This window comes from Glandiceps talaboti, chromosome 17, assembly GCF_964340395.1.
Source record: "Glandiceps talaboti chromosome 17, keGlaTala1.1, whole genome shotgun sequence".
Classification (NCBI taxonomy): domain Eukaryota; kingdom Metazoa; phylum Hemichordata; class Enteropneusta; family Spengelidae; genus Glandiceps; species Glandiceps talaboti.
In genome coordinates, this window is record NC_135565.1 from 10,285,334 (window position 1) to 10,305,624 (window position 20,291).

Below are 20,291 nucleotides of genomic sequence, written 5' to 3' on the forward strand. Positions count from 1 at the left end.
AAATAGAACAAAGCATTGTCCCTCCATCAAAACCTACCCGTCAACACAATGTCCCCTAACCCATATTTGGAAATTCGATTTGCATATCAATCAACAGGTCAAATAGCTGAGGGTTGTCACACAGGAAATACTGTATGACCCTCAAATACGTTAGAAAATCTCGATTTTGCCGTAATGTATACGAAATTGAGTTTGGTAGCAATGATGTAGAGGTTTTAGCGGATTGAAAATACACGTGAAATGTCGAGCATGAGGTAAATTTGACGATAAAACCATTAGAACCGTTTACACAGCCCATTTGACACACTGACAGACAGGCACGATATACGGTTTGCAATGGAGGTAACGGAACTTTTGAGAATCAAGATTTTATGGTTGGTATTTTGTGTATGGATTGTTGCTGTTAGAAGCCAGTCAACATCAAATCAACCATTGTTAACAGATGCAGCTACAAATGGTATGTATGTGTAGATTTTGCAAACATAATTGTTGTCAACTGTAACGATAGCAACGTTTTGTGAGCAATATATCTGGCAGTTATTTATCACATGTAAACAATGCCATGTCTATTTTTGTTTTCAAACTAATAACACCAGTAATACTGTGTATTTTTAGCATATATAAGTAGTCATTTTCAAACGTTTTAGTTTAAAGTTTTGTTATGGCGTAACTTGTATCTATGTACGCACACAAGACAGACCATGTTATGGATCTCTGGCCTGACATTGACCCGAACATTGCCTGTCCAGAGTTCATCGTCCCATACTTGACTGCCTTAATTGCGACAACTGACAAGTAAATACATTATTTATCGGGCATCACAAGTGCACTTTCTATATTTGCCACCCCGCCGAAATCAGACCAGATCACTGCACTACTGTAAATTTCAAAATGACTAAACTCTTTTTGGATATACAAAAATGTAGATGGGTGATATTTGTGAATTGATAACTTAGTGTTTGGTGAGAACGGTCTATATTATGGGGGGGGGGGGGGGGGGGGTACGTTAGAGAAGTCCTTCCTCGATCCTCAACGGTAACTTACTATTACAGATGACATATTTCTGACAGTAATCTTGTACATATTTGTGTTTATGCATTAAATTGTCCATTCTATGGCATTCCATTACATTGGCTATGGTAAAATATGTTTTATTCCCCATCCCTTCAGAAAACAGAAAAACAAATCTTCCTTCTTCGTTCCAGCTGCAACAATTTTTATTTGTAGCTTTTATTTTTATTGCAACAAATTGTTTACAAATGTATTTTTTATTATTTTTCTTTTCTTTTTTTTTGATCTGTGGAGGTTTTCAGAAAAATAAAGTTCATCATTACAAAAAAAAAATCATATATATTTATTGCAGCTACTTTCACCCATGTCAAATTTGATGAAAATAGTAAGCAATGCAACCATCACTTTTAGGATTTCAGGTTTTACAGCTCTAAGATGAAATATTTTTTGCCTGAATTTGATATTGCCCCAACCTTTTTTTTTACCATCAATGATAATTGAATCAGGTCAAAGTTCATGAAACTTAATATGATTTTAATATTTAATACTGCCAGGGTTCCCTTAGCTGTCTATGGTCTAAGTAGATTGTAGATTTGTTTTGGTCTTACTAATATTGGAACCAGTAGCTAGATATAGTATAGCCTGTTTCCATCGTGATCTTTGCTTTGTCAGAAACCATTTTTAATGCTATCAACGCCAACCAATATCAACTCCAACCAATTAGTGTGGTTTGAAAATTATATCTTCAAACTCATTGGTTTGAAAAACACACACACCCAGACTAATTAGTAATTGGTCGCAATGCAAATCTCTGAATGGCCCATCGCCAACTTACATATTTTGCGTAATTCACATGAAGCCAACTCCCAGGATACTCCGGTCATTTGCCAAAGTTTATTGCACAAACCCAAGTACAAACTGCTGTCATATGGCGAGCATGCATTCTCATGTGCTGCACCCCATCTATGGAATGCACTGCCACTGGAAATACGACAAAGGCCAACAGCTAACGCCTTCAAAAAAGAACTTAAAGACATATATCTATTCTCCAGAGCATTCTAACTGTACAGCGTCTCTGAACTCTACATCGTAGTGGAAACTGGCACTTTATAAATTGATTGATTGATTGATTGATTGATTGATTGATTGAATGATTGAATGAATTGGGAGTGATAATGTGCATAGGCCTAATTGACTACTTTGTATATAAACAGGCTAGATAATAAGACAATAACATGTCTCGAAGCTACAGTATATTTACTCTAAGGCCTAACAAAAAAAATTTGCTCAATTTTAGAGTAGGTGGGGGTAGGTATATTTTTTATTTTATTTTATATATTTATATGTGAGTGTCTTGTTCAGGTCTCTGTGTTATTGGTTTCTTCTCATCAGATGTACAGCCATTACAGGTTGGAAGAATAGTTTTATATTGTATTTTTAAGTTGATGTCAGTTTCCACATCCACTATTTCTTGCTAGACTTCACAATTTATTTTTTTATGATTGTATTATTTTTTTCTCAAATTCGTTAAAAAAAAAATTAGGGTCGGCGTTAAAAACTAGGTGAGGTCGGGTAATCGGAACCAAACAATTGTTTTAAAGGACTAAGTCTAAGCATTACATCTCAAAACTGCTGGAATATTCTGACTATGTCCAACTGGAATGAGTCAAACTACAGTAAATACATATACACGCCCACCGTTCCGCTCTTCAATATGAATGAGGATGTGTCTAGACCTTTTACTGTAGGGAGATATTACATGAACCTTTAAGAAAAGACAGTTATTTGAAAGTTGTCTGCACGACCTTGATAGCTAAGCCATCATTTACATCAATCATAGGTTATTGGAAATGTACACATTAGGCTGCTATTATGATGTACATGTATGTTAGTTAATGGGGCATACACATAATTTGAATTCTAAATTAGTAATGACGTGACCGTATGCGATATAAGTGGTAAGATCAATAGTTAAATGTAGAATAATAATGGAATTCTTTTAGTTTGGAATGGGTTGGGGGTGAGGAGGGGGTGAACCATTTTAGTTCATATCCGACAGGAATTTGTTTTGTACCCTAAAATGCAAACATCTCTTTGAAAAATGTCACCAAATCAATAAATGCATTATTTATAGTAGTAAATGTATGATAGTAAAATACATTAAAGTGTCAATAAAAGAGCTATTTTGTCCTCACAACATTATACTGGCGTTATATTCATAATCATAGCACTATATACTTCATCATACTGAGACACACAGACAAGGACAAAATGTCTTCCTAGTCTGTGATACTGAATTGAAACTAATTGTGCTACGTGTATCTGAAGCAATTATTAATTTTGACTAATTAAGTTAGAAAAGGAGTGGGGTGAGGCCTAACAATAAGAATTTTAATTCTTTATCCTACTGTGAACTATTAATTGCGCAGCTTGTAAATTAATAATGTTGTAATGAATTGTGAAGTAATGATGACATAAGACAATTTGATTCGTTTCATTAATGGTGATATCTTACATCATGTATAGCGCCATCTATAGTCAGTCAGCCCATCACATAGCATCACAAAAAACTTATCTAGCTTACATGATGTACAGCACCATCTATAGTCAGTCAGCCCATCACATAGCATCACAAAAACTTACATATAGCTTACCGGTACATCATGTATAGCGCCATCTATAGTTAGTGTACATCAAATCACTAACTATAGTTAACATACCTCATGTACAGCGCCATCTATAGTCAGTCAGCCCATCACATAGCATCACAAAAAAACTAATCCAGCTTACATGATGTACAGCGCCATCTATAGTCAGTCAGCCCATCACATAGCACCACAAAAAACTTATCTTGCTTACATCATGTATAGCGCCATCTATAGTCAGTCAGCCCATTGCATAGCACCACAAAAAACTTATCTAGCTTACATCATGTATAGCGCCATCTATAGTTAGTGTACAAATCACTAAATATACATACCTCATGTACAGAGCCATCTATAGTTTAATACATGTACATCATATCACAGTAGTTAACCTACCTCAGTATACCGCCATCTATAGTTAGTGTACATCAAATCACCAACTATAGTTAACATACCTCAGGTACAGTGCCATCTATAGTTTAATACATCATATCACAGTAGTTAACCTACCTCATGTATAGCGCCATCTATAGTTGGTGTACATCACTATCTTCATGCAGTGCCATAGTTCATGTATGTCATATATAGTATAGCACCAGCTATTGTACAGCACCATCTATAGTTAACTTTCATTCTAAATGTAGCTCTCAAATGAATTATAAATACTACCCTGCAAAGAGGTCAGGGCTTTGTCATTAACAATTGTAGAAAGCTTGTACTAGTAGTAGTTAGAATCTTTATGCTAATCATATATTGTAAGATACATCATGTTGTTCCACCCTCATCAGCCTCCTCTTGGGATCGATGGTTGAGGGCGCCCCATCACAGCATACCTTACAGATGCTGGTAATCACTGCTTGTAGCATTTTAACCACAGAGTTTACAACATTTTCGCATCACTGGCAACTTTTCATTTTTTTGTATCACAGGTAATTCACTTAGCGCAAGCCAATCTCTTACCACTATGCCTTTGCCTCCAAGCACACTACAGCACTCTGGTCTCTCCACTACTCCTTCAGCTGTAACAACTCCAAATATAATGACAACTGTCACGCTACAAACCTCGGCACCATTTACCAGTCAAGCTTCTCCAACTGACAGTTCGCAGTCAAGTGAAGGTGTGTCATCACTCCCTCCAAGTGAAGATTTGTCATCACTGTCTTCAACCTCCCCGTCTGATACTAGCAGCATAAATCAAACACCTTCACCAACATTCACACCATCGCCTACATCTCCACCAACACCAGCAATAACAGCATCTCAGACTCTTTCAACCTCTTCTTCAAGTTCAATACATATACCAATAAGTTCAAGTGTATTAACAGGCACAACACAAAGTACAAGTACACAGTTATCAACTACTATATACTGGACATTGGAAAAAGGACTGGAAACCCAACCATATTGGTTAACAACATGTAAGTAATACTTATATATATTCTACCATGCACAAGCCAAGTTATTGTCTTTGAACAGAAAATATGGATTTATATATACTATGGTTGTTGTACATCATGACAACCCGTGTTTACATCACTGGTTCTACAGTGATTGCAATATGAGTCAGAACATTCTATTATTTTTCCAGATCTGTCATGAAATATTTTTCATGAATCAGTCAAAAAATAGTCATGACCTAAGGGGTTTTGTCATTATGAGTCTTATGACTTATAGTGTCAATGCCCCTTAGGTCAGTTGTATTTTGCTTTGCTGAACAAATAGAAACATTTTTGGGAATCATTAGATATTATTTTCCAATATTGTCTTTGTGTAGTCAAGGAAAGTACAGGTAACCTAAGGGGCATTGATACTATTAGTTATAAGACTGATAATGACAAAACCCCTAGCCTTGTCACTATGAGTCACTAAACAAGTAGGTCACAAGTACAATTCAAGACAAGCTTAAGGCCCAAGCCAGATTATGATTAAAAGTGGGCTCATTCTTGCAAACCAGAAAATTGATTTTTCAGCTGATGCTAAGAAAAATCAAGGTCTTGGACAGTGTCATAAAGTGGCCTGTAGTTTATAATAATCAGTTACATAATGTAGATGTGAGAAAAGTTGTCTGGTGTTAGTGATAGAGATATTGAAAAAGTTGGTCCAAAAAACAATAATATGATCCTATCTGTGATTGAATCATGGACCTTTAAGTTTAATTAAAACAATGTAGTGTGATTATTTTTAATTGTGTTTATTGTCTATTTGAATAGTTATTACAGTAGCATCAAGTCAGGATGTCAAAGACGTAGCCTTTATGATTGGATTGGAACAAGGTTTAGCTGAGGCTTACCATGAAGGTAGACGACAAGACAGTCAGGAAGCTAGAGAGATTGACGACCTTTTGACCCAACTTGACCCCGATATCAATCCTTTAGTTATGGATAGAAGAAAGAAAAGGGCAACAACTCATAGAGGATATACAGTTCAGGTCAGTCTATTCTCTAACATAGTTTTATAGTGTATTCTCTACTCTATTCTCTCCATGATCTGGTCTATTCTCTCCATGATATGGTTTATTCTCTCCATGATTTGGTCTATTCTCTCCATGATCTGGTCTATTCTCTCCATGATCTGGTCTATTCTCCCCATGATCTGGTCTATTCTCTCAATGATCTGGTCTATTCTCTCCATGATTTGGTCTATTCTCTCCATGATCTGGTCTATTCTCTCCATGATCTGGTCTATTCTCTCCATGATCTGGTGTATTCTCTCCATGATATGGTCTATTCTCACCATGATCTGGTCTATTCTCTCCATGATTTGGTCTGTTCTCACCATGATTTGGTCTGTTCTCACCATGATCTGGTCTATTCTCTCCATGATCTGGTCTATTCTCGCTATGACCTGGTCTATTCTCTCCATGATTTGGTCTATTCTCACCATGATTTGGTCTATTCTCACCATGATCTGGTCTATTCTCTCCATGATCTGGTCTATTCTCACCATGATCTGGTCTATTCTCTCCATGATTTGGTCTGTTCTCACCATGATTTGGTCTGTTCTCTCCATGATCTGGTCTATTCTCTCCATGATCTGGTCTATTCTCTCCATGATTTGGTCTGTTCTCACCATGATTTGGTCTGTTCTCACCATGATCTGGTCTGTTCTCACCATGATCTGGTCTATTCTCTCCATGATCTGGTCTATTCTCTCCATGATATGGTCTATTCTCACCATGATTTGGTCTGTTCTCACCATGATCTGGTCTATTCTCTCCATGATCTGGTCTATTCTCTCCATGATTTGGTCTGTTCTCGCCATGATTTGGTCTATTATCTCCATGATCTGGTCTATTCTCACCATGATCTGGTCTATTCTCTCCATGATCTGGTCTATTCTCACCATGATTTGGTCTGTTCTCACCATGATCTGGTCTATTCTCTCCATGATCTGGTCTATTCTCGCTATGATCTGGTCTATTCTCTCCATGATTTGGTCTGTTCTCTCCATGATCTTGTTTATTCTCGCCATGATCTGGTCTATTCTCTCCGTGATCTGGTCTATTCTCTCCATGATATGGTTTATTCTATACATACTTCAGTCTATACTCTGCCCAATTCAGTCTATTCTCTGCACCGTTCTGTCTACATTCTCTATTCAGTCAAAGTCAATTGACTTTCTACTCAGTTCAAAACAGTCTATCGTCTCCATGGTTCACTCTGTTCTCAACTATTCTCTACACAAGTCAGTCTATTCTCTACACAAGTCAGTCTATTTTCTACACAAGTCAGTCTATTTTCTACACAAGTCAGTCTATTTTCTACACAAGTCAGTCTGTTTTCTACACAAGTCAGTCTATTTTCTACACAAGTCAGTCTATTCTCTACACAAGTCAGTATACATAGTTACATCCATTCTTATTAGGATATGATTGTTATTTCAGTTGATAGACCAGCTAAGAGATGCAGACAGTCCCACCAGTGTAGAAATAGTATTCTATGTAACAGAAGATGGAACCAAGTATAAAAAAGTCCCGTCTGCGGAATCAGCAGCTACATATCAAAGACTAAGTCTACAAGAATTGACTATATTTATTGGCTACCCAGTGGAAGAAACAGTGAAAGGTGAGTCCTGGTTCTTGAAAACTGTTGTCGAATGTGAAAGTTTTGACGCAATATTGAAAATGTGTGAAGTGTGAATGAGACACAGACTATTGAAACAGTATGTAATCAGAGAAGTAGAGTCTGGTAGGTTTTCAACTGATAATATTCCAGTTTGATATGTCAACTGATATTAATATTCCAGTTTGATATGTCCATAATCTGTTAAATTTTGTACTGATCAACATTCTGCTTTGGATCAAGGTATACAGATGGGGATAATTAGGTAACATTTGCATATATTTGAATATCATATACCACAGTGTTGGTGGGTTTGCATTGAGGAACTATGTAGATTTTACCTGATTTTAATACCATCCTTAATGAAAATTATATTAACTGTCTATTAGGGCTAAATTCGTGTTCTTTTAAGGTATTACATGGTACAGAAGGTGTATACGAATATTAACCCTCAGACTTTTCATGCAAAAGACTCCCTAGACCAATGACTTTTCATGCAAAAGACTCCCTAGACCAATGACTTTTCATGCAAAAGACTCCCTAGGCCAAGGACTTTTTTTCACTACAGAGTAGGAACTTATACCTAATCTACAATTATCAAGTTTAACTTGAAAGGAATAAATAAAACATGCAACCAATCCTATATTTTCCTTATCCACCCATTACATATATATTGTCAAATGAATGATTTACCTGGATATGAGGTGAAGGGGTGAAAATTGGGATTATGCAAATGAGTAAACTTATCTGCATCTATGCAGACTTAGCCTGGGAACCCAGAAGGAACTGTCTGTAATATGCAGACATGGCGTTGTAAGGGTTAAACTAACTATGATTGTAATTGACTTTTTTTTGTGTACAGATTACAATGCAGTGCCAACTCAGCAACCACCAACTGATTCCAATGACAACGATCTATGGATTATAGCTGTTGTGTTGATTCCTATATTTATGTTATTTCTGTGCGTCTGTTTCTGCTGTTGTTGTCTGATGAACAGAAAACGAGACACAGACATTGACCCTGACACACTGAAAATTATACAACATAAACAAAAGGTAAGATATCGCTCTATAACTCTTGTTTTAGTACCTGTCTTATTGTCAACAAATCAAGATCTGTCTCAGTATCTAACATGTTGACAAAATAATCTAAATATTTGTAATCTTCATTTTTAAAAACAAATCAAAATCTTTGTCTCTGTTCCCTTGAGTTTTTGTCAACCAATCAAAATCTTTGTTTCTGTTCCCTTGAGTTTTTGTCAACCAATCAAAATCTTTGTTTCTGTACCTTTGATTTTTGTCAACCAATCAAAATCTTTGTCTCTCTATATTCTCCCAATTTCTGCGCTGTACTAAATGGTACAAGTTTGTAAGTTTGCAAAGTATTTGAAAGCAATCATTTGTGTAATAATTACCTTTGCTTTCCGATGTTCCTGTTACCTGTATATTTATTTGTCAGTCACCATAGTAACCTTTTTTTTTTTTTTAAATATCATTTATGTAGTATCCATACAGGCCATATCCATCAACTGACACACCAAGACCAGAGAATGGAATCGATAACAAAGTGAATGGTTCTCTACCAAGCCATACTGACCAATACATTGATACAAATGTTACCAGGTACAAAAAATTAATGCTGATTTTGATAATAATAGCAATAATATGTTTATTACTTTACAAGGCCGTCAGTCTGTATACAACGTAAGAAATGTACAAATATGTCAAAGTCAAAGTCAAAGTCGCATATCTTAGTTCATACTAGTATTACAGTTTTTCAGTTGTAAGGAGAGTACAATGGAGTCATGTACATAATGTTCATTTTACATGTATTACAAATATAGCTGTAATATGGATGATTTGATTTTAGTACTTGGGCTAATAGCTACCCTCCTCTTTTTTGATGGAATGTCATCCCATTCTCGTATGCGAAAACCTATGTTTGGGTGGCAATGTTGTAATTCATTGACATAGCTTATATCAGATAAATTGACTTATTTTCTTTGATTGATTCATTACAATGTAATTAAGGCCAAAAAAAAAAAAGAATTATTTCTGGTCAAGACATTTTGTCTAAAGTGGTGCAACGATTCAATTTTTTTATTTTTTTATTTTTTTGGATTGTCAACAAACGTATCATTCAATCATCTACTACATGTACTTATGACAGTTACTGTTCTTTTTATTTAGTACTTTAGAGCTAGTGTGTATGTGGGACAGATTTCATTTGCTTGTTCATGATTGGATCTGCAGTTGTCTTCACTGTACTGAAGTAGGGGGGGGGGGTATTTTTGTGTTTCCGTCAGACTGCATGGGCTTGAAAAAAAATCCACGCATTTAAGTGATGTGAGTGCTGACCAGAAACAATTTTTTTTTTGCCTTAATCAATCAGTTAAAAGTAACACTCTTTGTAAAGGGTTTTCTTTATGATTTCATTTGATTCTAACATTGGTTTGTTGATTGATTGATTGGTTATAGGAAGGCAGATGGTGCTTTTGTACCATCAGATACAGAGTCGTCTATCAATGGAGACCCTTATGGAGGACAAGACAATACTATAATAGTAACAACACCACCTAGAGTACTACCTCAGAAATCACAACCTGGACAAGCTGGTGTCTTTGAACAAGTTGTAAAACTACAATCAGAACCCGTACACGGTGCCAAACCACCACCAAAACAGTTACCACCCTTAGAAAGTGAAGAATCTATTAAGGTAAAAAGTAAATTTGTTAATGATATCAGGGTGACCAAATTTTTTTTTCTGTTTCTCATTACCCGACGGACCTAAATTTTCAGCTCTGACATCAAAATAAAAAAAGGATTTTTATTTGCACCTGCCCTTAATATTTTGTGGAGCAGCACCCTTTCTAGCAAAAATAAGAAAGTGTCTGGGCTGTCGATGTCATCTACAGTCATGGTGGCGATGATGACACTTGTTCATGAACAGAGCATTTTTTTCATGACAGAAGTTATTCAAGTACTAAGGGGGCTGAAAACATGCCAATTGTGTAGAGAAGGTGGGAAAGGGTTTGTTACCAGGAATTCAATAACAAGCAGATAGAGAAAAGGAAAAGGAAAAGGAGATGCAGAGAAACATGAAGATGATTTTTTTTTTTTTTTTTTTTTTTTTTTTTTTTTTTTTAAATTGACCGACCGACCCATAGTTGCCATGAAAAAAGTAATGAGAAACATTTTTTAAAAATAGGGTCACCCAAACATTGATATGAGGTTATTACTCAATATCATCTTTTGGTCCGTTCATTTTGTCATGAATGTCATTTTGATGTCGTGACATGTCATCAAGAATGATCACTATCATATGGGTGTAGCTATTTGAGAGGGATAATTTAATAAGCACCTGTTGAACTTCTACATCTGTACAGTGAGTCAGAAGAAGGCAACTTGCCTGCATAGCTTTTACCATTCTTTGAATGGCTGACACTTGAGGGCGCTGTTGTCACTTCAGAGAACATGCACAATTGTGTAGTATACTAGTATTTTATAGTGAGTAGCAATATGGATATTGTAGATTTCATTACAGTCAGTTGTGCTACAGTACCATTGGCGATAATTTTCCTGATATCCTGTATGTTATAATTACAGTTAAATCAGTCACTGAGACAAAAGGCAGATCTTGAGAAATACAGAAACAAAGTAAGACAGAGACAACAGAAGAAAAGTAAACGTAAAAAAGGAGTTGGACCGTGTGACGATGACTTTGATGATCAACACAGGTCAGTGTCAAACATTATGCAAATTATATTTTATAAATATTCGTTTCTTTCGCATATCATTTTGTACAACAAAAATCACACAGTGGTCAACAATATGGTCAGTGTCAAGCATTATACAAATCATATTTTCATATGTATTCATTGGTTCATGTATTATTTTTGTACAACCATGGATATAAATGTAATGCAAGTAAATTAATTGTATATGTCTTGCACTGTATTTTGATTACAAATATATGCAAACTATTATGTGTGTACCAGTGATTACCTGTGTCAGTGAGCACACATACTACTCAGGTATATGCATTCCATGCAATGTCAAAAAAACCTGCATGAGTATGCAAATGTTCCATGATATACATGAGATCATGTGAATGCAGTAAGACTTGCTGTATTATTGATATGGTACGAGGAGACATCAAACATAAACAGACATAACATGATTACGATATAGATATAGTATATGTTTCTGTGTGAATATTTATAAGTTTTTTGTCATTCATATTTAATAAAGTACATTGTATTGATTGATTGACAGGAAAGAGAATGAAAGTGAAGATGGAGAATTAGGACCCCCTGACACAGACAAAGTGAGTGAAATAAGAACTCCCTATCAGTGCAGAATTATGTGTGTACTGATTTCTTAGCTTGCATTAGCATGACTTAACGGAGGTTCAGTAAATGCGTATAGGCATGGTGAAATGTGTATGTGTTGGGGTTGGAGGGTGGGGATTGTGTGTGTGTGTGTGTGTGTGTGTGTGTGTGTGTGTGTGTGTGTGTGTGTGTGTGTGTGATGATTGTGTGGATTTTTGTATGGGTGATTGTGTGTTTGTGTGGGTGCAGGTTTGTGTATGGGTGATTGTGTGTGTGTGTGTGTGTATCTGTGTCTGTGGATGTTTCTAAGTTTGGCATTGTTTAGAATTCATCAACACAAGAGAATCACGTTGTTTATTTGCAAATTACACCCAGTAAAAATATGAATTTTGGTCAAAAGTCTTACAACTAGAAAACCCTGTTGGTTAGCACAGGTAGATATGGCTAGAAATGATTAGGATATTTGCAAAGGTGTCTAGCTGTGATACTGTATCATCAGTATTATATGAACTTAATATGCTTGTTAGTATTTAGAACTGTCAGGTAAGCATGATTTAGCTTTATCTGTCTGCTTTCCTACTTTAAGTTAGTTTTGCATACGTAAGATTTTTTTGTCTTATACAAGTTGTATTTTTCTTTGATGTGTGTTGTACGTGTAACTGTAGGATGAGGAAGCACAGACAGCAGTTAGTAATACACAGCAACGCATACGAGCACTGCTAGATGATGCACTTCCACAAATATCGAACAGTACACACAATACACCACGAAATGACTCAACTAGGACGTCACAGGTACTTGTGTGTTATATACAACTTAAATTGCACTGTTGCTATCAGTTGGGGTGTCACAGGTTCTTGTGTGTTATATACTTTGTTTTGTTTCTGGAAGCTGGGTGTCACAGGTTCCTGTGTGTTATGCTTTTACTCTGTTTATGTAAGTTATGTGTTACAGGTTCCTGTGTGTTATGTTTTACTCTGTTCTGTAAGCTATGTGTTACAGGTTCCTGTGTGTTACGTTTTACTCTGTTCTGTAAGCTGGGTGTCACAGGTTCCTGTGTTTGTTACATTTTATTCTGTTTCTGTAAGCTGGGTGTCACAGGTTCCTGTGTGTTACATTTTATTCTGTTTCTGTAAGCTGGGTGTCACAGGTTCCTGTGTGTTTTTGTAAGTTATGTGTTACAGATTCCTGTGTTACGTTTTACTCTGTTCTGTAAGTTGTGTGTTACAGGTTCCTGTGTGGTATACTTTACTCAGTTTATATAAATTGGATGTTACAGGTTCCTGTCTGTTATATACCTGTACTTTGGTTTTATAAGTGTGGGTGTTGCAGATTCCTGTGTGGTATACTTTACTGTCCCCTTTGTAAGCTGGGTGTCACATGTTCCTGTGTATTACACATTTACTGTTTCTATCATATATTTTATCGTTTTCATCTCAGATACACAAAACATTTTACATAATCATATACACATTCAGCTTACTTGAATTTTGTTTTCAGACATACAATTTGCAAATTAGCTATAGGCGATGGACAAACTAAGATGACACAAACTGAAATTATTTTTGTAATGTGTTGATGTAAGCTATCATTGGATGTTATAAATTTAACTACACTCACAGTAGGGTGGTATCTCTGATAACAATATCTTCTCAAGTGGCAACATATTCACCCTCATTTCTGACTACATTATCTTCCAGTTTACACTTTCAGGGACTTTCATTGTTTACATTAGCTTGATTACAGAGTGATTATATTCACATAACAAAGGTAAAAATTACACTAGTTTTAGTTTGTGTCTATCTTGTTTTGCCGATAGCTTGCTTTTTGTAGTAGTATCTTCCTAAGTCGGTGTAAGAGTGGTTGTATGTATCAATTTTGTACAAAGATAACTTTTATATTTCTAATATGTATATTACCTATTTGTTTATTCAGACACATGGACCACCTGTACAACAGTAAGTCATCATCCAATCATTGTCGAGTGTCATATTTGCATATTAATTAGTTGAGGTCAAAGTTTGCTGTATGAGAATTATATGAGGGGGTGTAAACATGTAGTGGTGAAAGTTTCAGGGGAAGTAGTCCTTTAAAACCCTTTCATGACTAGAGACGAGTCTTAAATAATATGGGGACCCAATTTATATGAATATTTTCATAATTACAATAATATTACTTTATTAGGAAGTAACATTTCTTTAATTCCAGTCTAAAATGAAGTTGATATATGCCAAAAACTTACATAAAACAAGAATTTTGTCCGAACAATTTTGGCGGGAATATTTTCAGGTTAAGTAGAATGTCATAATTAACATGTCTTGGGGTATATACAAAATATATATCACCGTTTACACGGAGATTCCAAAAAATGCACCCGAAAATGCAATGATTTGAAAAAACGAAAAAGGAGTTGTGTAGACAGTTAAAAATTAAACAATTTGAAAATGCGCGCTTGACCTTGGGAATGATTCCATTGATGACAAACTTATACATAAGCTTAAAACAATAGCATTTGTTTGAGCATGTGCAAGAACATTGTTTTCGTTTTGTTCTATCTTTGGTGTTCTGCATAAGCGGTCAAAAATGTTTATTGTGTAAGCACTTGAAATGCATTCAAACAAAAACAATATTGATTTTATTTGAAAACATCATCTTTGAAATGCAATCTAAGAAGAAAGACATGGAATGACTAACCACATCTCTTTATAGTGCATGGAGGATAAACTAACTTTATTGTACATGTAGTATGTTTTTTAAGTTAATTTTTACTACGTATGAACAAATTTGTTATGTATGCTTTCACATCACTTTATAAAAACTACAGATCATAGGCTAACAAAAAAGATGTGTTGAAGTCAAAAAAGTTATAAACTGATTGTATTACAGAATGTCAAGTCAAGAAATTACCAAGTTATTGATTGTACCGGTTACTAAGGTCCCTGACAACGGTGGAGGTGTGGTTTGGAATACTTATGATGCATTGGATGAAATAGACAGAATGTCAGGAAATCAGAAACCAGTAAGTAAATATCAATTTTTGATAGAAAAACAAAATGAACTTGACTCATGTAGAGAAACAAAATTACCTTGAAATCAGAAGCCAGTAAATATCAATTTTTGATAGAAAAACAAAATGAACTTAACTCATGTAGAGAAACAAAATTACCTTGACCTGTGTATTCAAATGGTGTTCTGTACACTGTAAGTGTAAAATTAGTCAGTAATAATTGTTAACAGTTACTAATACAAGTACTAAGTCAGTAATGTGTTTTGTCTGCCATGTAATGATAATAATTATCTCTCCTGTCATCTTATCTTGACTTGATAGGGTCAACAGCTTCCAAGACAACTCACTCCAATTCCACCTGTTACTGTCCAATCACCAAGGACAGGTACTTTACTGACTTTACAAGAGAGTGAACCACCCCAGACAAATATCAAGAAACCTAAACTAATGCCATGGGAGAAGAGAAATTATAATACACCATACAATTCTCATACTAAGCCACTTACTATTAGTCAATTGCATGTCACACCTGGTAACAGAAGTAAAGATGCAAATCTTGCCACCACACCTGGTGATGGAAGTGACCCAGGGGAATTATCAAGCCCTCAGATGACTGACAGTTTGGAAATGGGTACTAAGTGGGCTGAGCCAGCGTTTCTGAACTCATTGGACAGTGGTAGTGCTGGGTCTACAGCTCATTCTGGTAATAAAATCAATCCAGTACCTAATTTGTGTTGGTCTCTAAATGATACAACTCCAGGAAATGAGATACAGGAGACTAAGACACCAAGGGAACATGTTGAACTTGATATGCTTTCCAGTTCCAAACTTGAAAGAAAAGTTGGAAAACCTACGGAGGACGACTTTGATGAGATGGACGTCGCAAATGCTGTGAAAACGGGAGAGAATCCACAACCACTTATTCGTACTATCAGAGAAGAATTACTACGACTACAAAGACGTGGTAATCCTGTCACAGAACTTTGAAAATACAAGTTAGACAAGTCACTCTGAACTTGCTGTCGTCAATTCACACATGCGTGATGAACTTTGAAAATACAAGACAAGTTATGTTGAACTCACTGTAATGCAGAGCGGTCGACAATTCATGTATGCACACCTCAAGATCCCATGCCATGAATACGTAGACAGTACATGTGCTAGGACACTCAAACAAACTGTGTTCCTAAGCAGAAATGAATATGATTACGAAGACCTTTTTATATAGATAAGCAAAATTCAACTTCGGATGGAAAAGAACGTGTCTAGTATTGCTAATCATGACGCAACGCATTACATTTGTCAACAAACAAGAACACATCATCCCAACATGAGTGATGAGTGACGACAACCGAACTTGAACCTGATAACAAAGTTTTCTCCAATGCCATCAGTTCATCAAAATTTTAAATATAAATTATTGTAAGTTGTTGGATATTTATCACCAAATTTATTTGAACTGAGATCATAAAATGTATTTTAAAAAATTGTATTTTTATATTGTTTGATATGTAGTATGTACATATTATACCTATTAATGTAAATAGTTGTAAGTTGGCTGTAAACTATGATGAATTAATATCTATTGTTGAAATATTAAGATGTAAATACAAGATTTTTATTTTTCATTTGTTCATCCAATCAGATTGTACAGTGGGGGGGGGGGGCATAAGCTGAGTTTACAGCTAAAATGATGTAGGTTTGGTGTTTCACTCATGGGACATTAAGTCTTTGACACAAAGATAGATATATTTCAACTCTAGACTAACAATAACAGAGACACATAAACACAGCAGGATCCTTGCCCCAATCACATTGAACACTGATAAGCATTGCTATTCTTTCGCAGTGCAGTAGAAACAGGCTTCTAATAAAAACATTACACTTAGTCTTGATGATTTTAATGGCTGCAATTGTTTATTTTCTAACTGATAATCAACCTATCACCTTGACTACTTCTACATCCACACTGTGGACGGCACCTATGTAATTGTTTGTTTTGCATCAGAAGTTGTCTGAGGGTGTGTATTAAATGTCATGTTAGATGAGTGAAACACCAAGCCTACATCATTTTAGCTGTAATTGGGGTAAAATTTGTGCATATTAATTATTAGGTACCTTTAGTATTCTACTTACCAAAGTATACTTAAACTTAAAGGAGCACAAGCTCAGTTAATATTTTTGGGGTATAATTTTTCTGGTTCATTTAAAGATACAGTATTCTACTTACTGATGCATACTTAAACATCACTTGCAATTGACTTAACTCAAACCTGGTATGAATATATAACTTATGAACGATTCCAATGACATAATAAGACGTTTTTCGCCTTGCAGCAGATCTCACGAATTCTCGCATGAGCATTGCATCCATAGCAACCACACGTGAGGGTGGTCAAGCTGAAAGTGTCTAATGCTTAACAACACTATTGTTCTCAACATCATCGCACGTGGCCATGGTGAAAGCTTGACCACGAACACGTTTGACAACTGTTGTTGCTAGGCATATTTGCATAACTCGCAAGATCTGCAACAAGGCGTAAAATCCCTTATTTATGATATGTCTCGAAAGTATACACGGAATCCCTACTATGTAAGCAACTGTTCTGGCAATGCCAGAAGACAATTGTAATGTCATAGAAGACAATACTGTCACTTTAGCCATCACTTGCTATGAGCAAATTCAGGCATAACATTTAAATCATTCTATGATAAATGTCCAGGAAACCCATACTATGTCACATCTGATTCTAACCCCAGAAAGCAATTTTCATTTCCGTCCAAGGCATGCATTGCAACATGCTATGTGACCTATAGTGACCTATGGGACTCAATTTGCATAGCGTGTGCACTGTTTATATTCTATTTCCCTAGGGCACTATTTAGGTAGCAGGGGAATCCTACCTGTGACTTCATTTGACTTTTGGAAGATTATATACCAGAGAATGTGATGTGTTATAATAATAAATACATTTATTGATTGCCTGGCATTGTTTTGGACACTAGTAGACGTCATATGTGCTGTTATGTAGCAACAATTTCCCTCTGCTTTCAGCCTCAGGAAATAGTGTATGTATAATAGCCATCAGGGTAATAGTCGTCTATTATTGCCCTCACAGCCAGGCAATAAGTGTTATATATAAAAGTTAGTGAAGAATTATTAAAAAGAATAAATAGATGGTGAATGGTTAGAGTGGCCGGCTTGGAATCTGCAGGTTGCAGGTTCAAACCCCATCGATGCAGTTTGTTTCCGAGTGGCTAAAGTCCATGGGCAAGATTTGAACCATGGCTGTGCCTCAGTCCACCCAGCTGTATAATTGGGGACCTGGTAGGATAGATGTGCTTTAATTCTATGCGGTTATAAAAGGCTGCAATGGATTGTATGCTCCCCAGGGAGTTGAGGAAGTATAAAGGGCCAAGCCAGGAGTAATAATTGTAAAACGTTTTGAGCACCCTGATTTGGTGGGAAAGCGCTATATGAAAACCAACATTATTATTATTTTTATTATTATATAAGGGAAGTAGTTGCTTATTTTTGCCAGCTATCACAGGTCTTGTGAGCCTGTATCCTCGACAAGGTAGAGACACGCGTTCTTCCTCAATTCTAATCCGAATAAATCGATGTGGCAATGTGTATGACTATCCTCCATGTTCTTTTTCCTTATATGGTAATTTAAATTTACCATACATTTTTCCATGATCTTTTTAGAAGGACATCATTTGTGAGAAATTACTTTTTTATGTACATATTGTTTGTATAAAGTTTTGTAAAGACAAGATTTGCTTTGTAATGTACTTATTACTTGTTTTTGACCAACTTTCAACTGAATGGTTGTCATTAGTGCAGTAGAATAAAGATTTTGACCCCTTTTTCCTTTGCAAAAGGAAATTGCCATTGCAGTGAATGCAGACAGCGCCCTCTTTTGACAGAAATATAAACTTTTTATCATATTGACAAATATATTTGATATGAGATACCAATACTTACCAGTGATGTCCATGGCATGCCTACCAGATGCATGTAGTATGTGTGAAATGACATAAATATAAGTACAGAGCTAGGAATGTAGAATTTTTGCCAGCCTAATGATTTGAAAATGAAAGGATAAGTTTTGCTAATAAATCTGTAATTTTCAGGTGAACATTTTAACTTTTATTTATCTTTATTAATATGCTAAATTCATTTGATTTAGCTCAGACACTAATCTGTTCTAGCGATTTATGTAATCTTTCAATTTCACCAGTGATGTTAAGGTGAGAGAGAGACAGAAACAGAGAGACATCACTATCTCAACATCTTCCTTAAAGGAGATGAAAAACTTGTCATCAATGCAACCAAGGGATTATTTATTTTGTAAGGCTTATGAAAAATTAAACGTTGACTTGAATAATTTAGAGTCCATCTCTTTTTTTTTATGAATGATTTTCACCGTTTTCTCTCACTTCTTTCCATTACATTAATATGCATGGCTTTAGTTAAATAATCTTTACTGCCTGGATATGGGTTTTATGGTCCAAGGTTGTATAGCCGAAGGACCCGACTTTAGGAGGAGGAAGGTGTGCAAAACCCATACCGAGGCCACAAAGGTTTTATCATATATGCCCTGTAATGGCACAGAAACATAATTTGAATCACATAAATTGGCAGTGAAATATTTCATTCACAAACACATAAATAGTAAAGAAATTGAAACCATATCACTGAGTGAACAGATATCGATAAGCACACCACTTGCCATATTTGGGCAAAGTGTGGAAATGATTGCCTGGGGTTGATGTGTGTGTGTGCTCTCCCCCGAACACAATGTTGGGTATATAAAATCTTTTGTAATAAATAGTACACAATTGAACTGATCACTGGAACTACACTACTGTAGTACTATTAATAATATCAAAATTACAACACAAAATAATTTGATAAGCTTAGAGCTTTCAGCATCAAACTGTCAGTCCTGTTCACTCCACGACAGGTGGCACTGTTTATTACTTGCATACAAGGGCAAACTCATAGAATAATAGAAAATGAACAAGTTTATGTTTGTAAGTATTACTACTAACATCCTTGTATTTAAGTTTCACTCATTCCAAAAAATACACTTTAGTCACAAATTTAGTTTTCTTTAAATTTTTAAGTTGTTAATGTATAGCATTGTATGTCCATTCCATGGTGGTGACATAGATTTGTGTGGTGCCTATGTACTATAGCAATGTTATACATAGTGTGGTGCCTATATAG

At 35.6% G+C, this 20,291-nt stretch overlaps 1 protein-coding gene across 2 annotated transcripts; it reads left to right on the top strand.

Moving 5' to 3' along the window:
• Nucleotides 1-154: 154 nt before the first annotated feature.
• Nucleotides 155-19,431, top strand: LOC144448271 (uncharacterized). Of its 2 annotated transcripts, none has more exons than XM_078138451.1 (12): nucleotides 155-457; nucleotides 4,586-5,074; nucleotides 5,867-6,084; nucleotides 7,540-7,720; nucleotides 8,580-8,773; nucleotides 9,222-9,340; nucleotides 10,196-10,433; nucleotides 11,324-11,454; nucleotides 11,993-12,044; nucleotides 13,984-14,006; nucleotides 14,935-15,067; nucleotides 15,377-19,431. In XM_078138451.1, exons 1-12 carry the CDS (start codon nucleotides 337-339, stop codon nucleotides 16,040-16,042), a joined length of 2,565 nt encoding a protein of 854 aa, XP_077994577.1. In that variant the 5' UTR covers nucleotides 155-336; the 3' UTR covers nucleotides 16,043-19,431. The 2 variants fall into 2 exon arrangements, with proteins under 2 accessions (XP_077994577.1, XP_077994578.1); XM_078138452.1 differs by having other exon boundaries at nucleotides 4,982-5,074.
• The last annotated feature ends 860 nt before the right edge of the window (nucleotides 19,432-20,291 follow it).

Bases quoted from the DNA above. Each gene is read 5' to 3' on its own strand.
- LOC144448271 (XM_078138451.1), top strand. From the start codon at position 337: ATGGAGGTAACGGAACTTTTGAGAATCAAGATTTTATGGTTGGTATTT. The intron at 5,075-5,866 runs GTAAGTAATACT...CTATTTGAATAG, and splicing joins ACCATATTGGTTAACAACAT to TTATTACAGTAGCATCAAGT. The intron at 12,045-13,983 runs GTGAGTGAAATA...TTGTTTATTCAG, and splicing joins GACCCCCTGACACAGACAAA to ACACATGGACCACCTGTACA.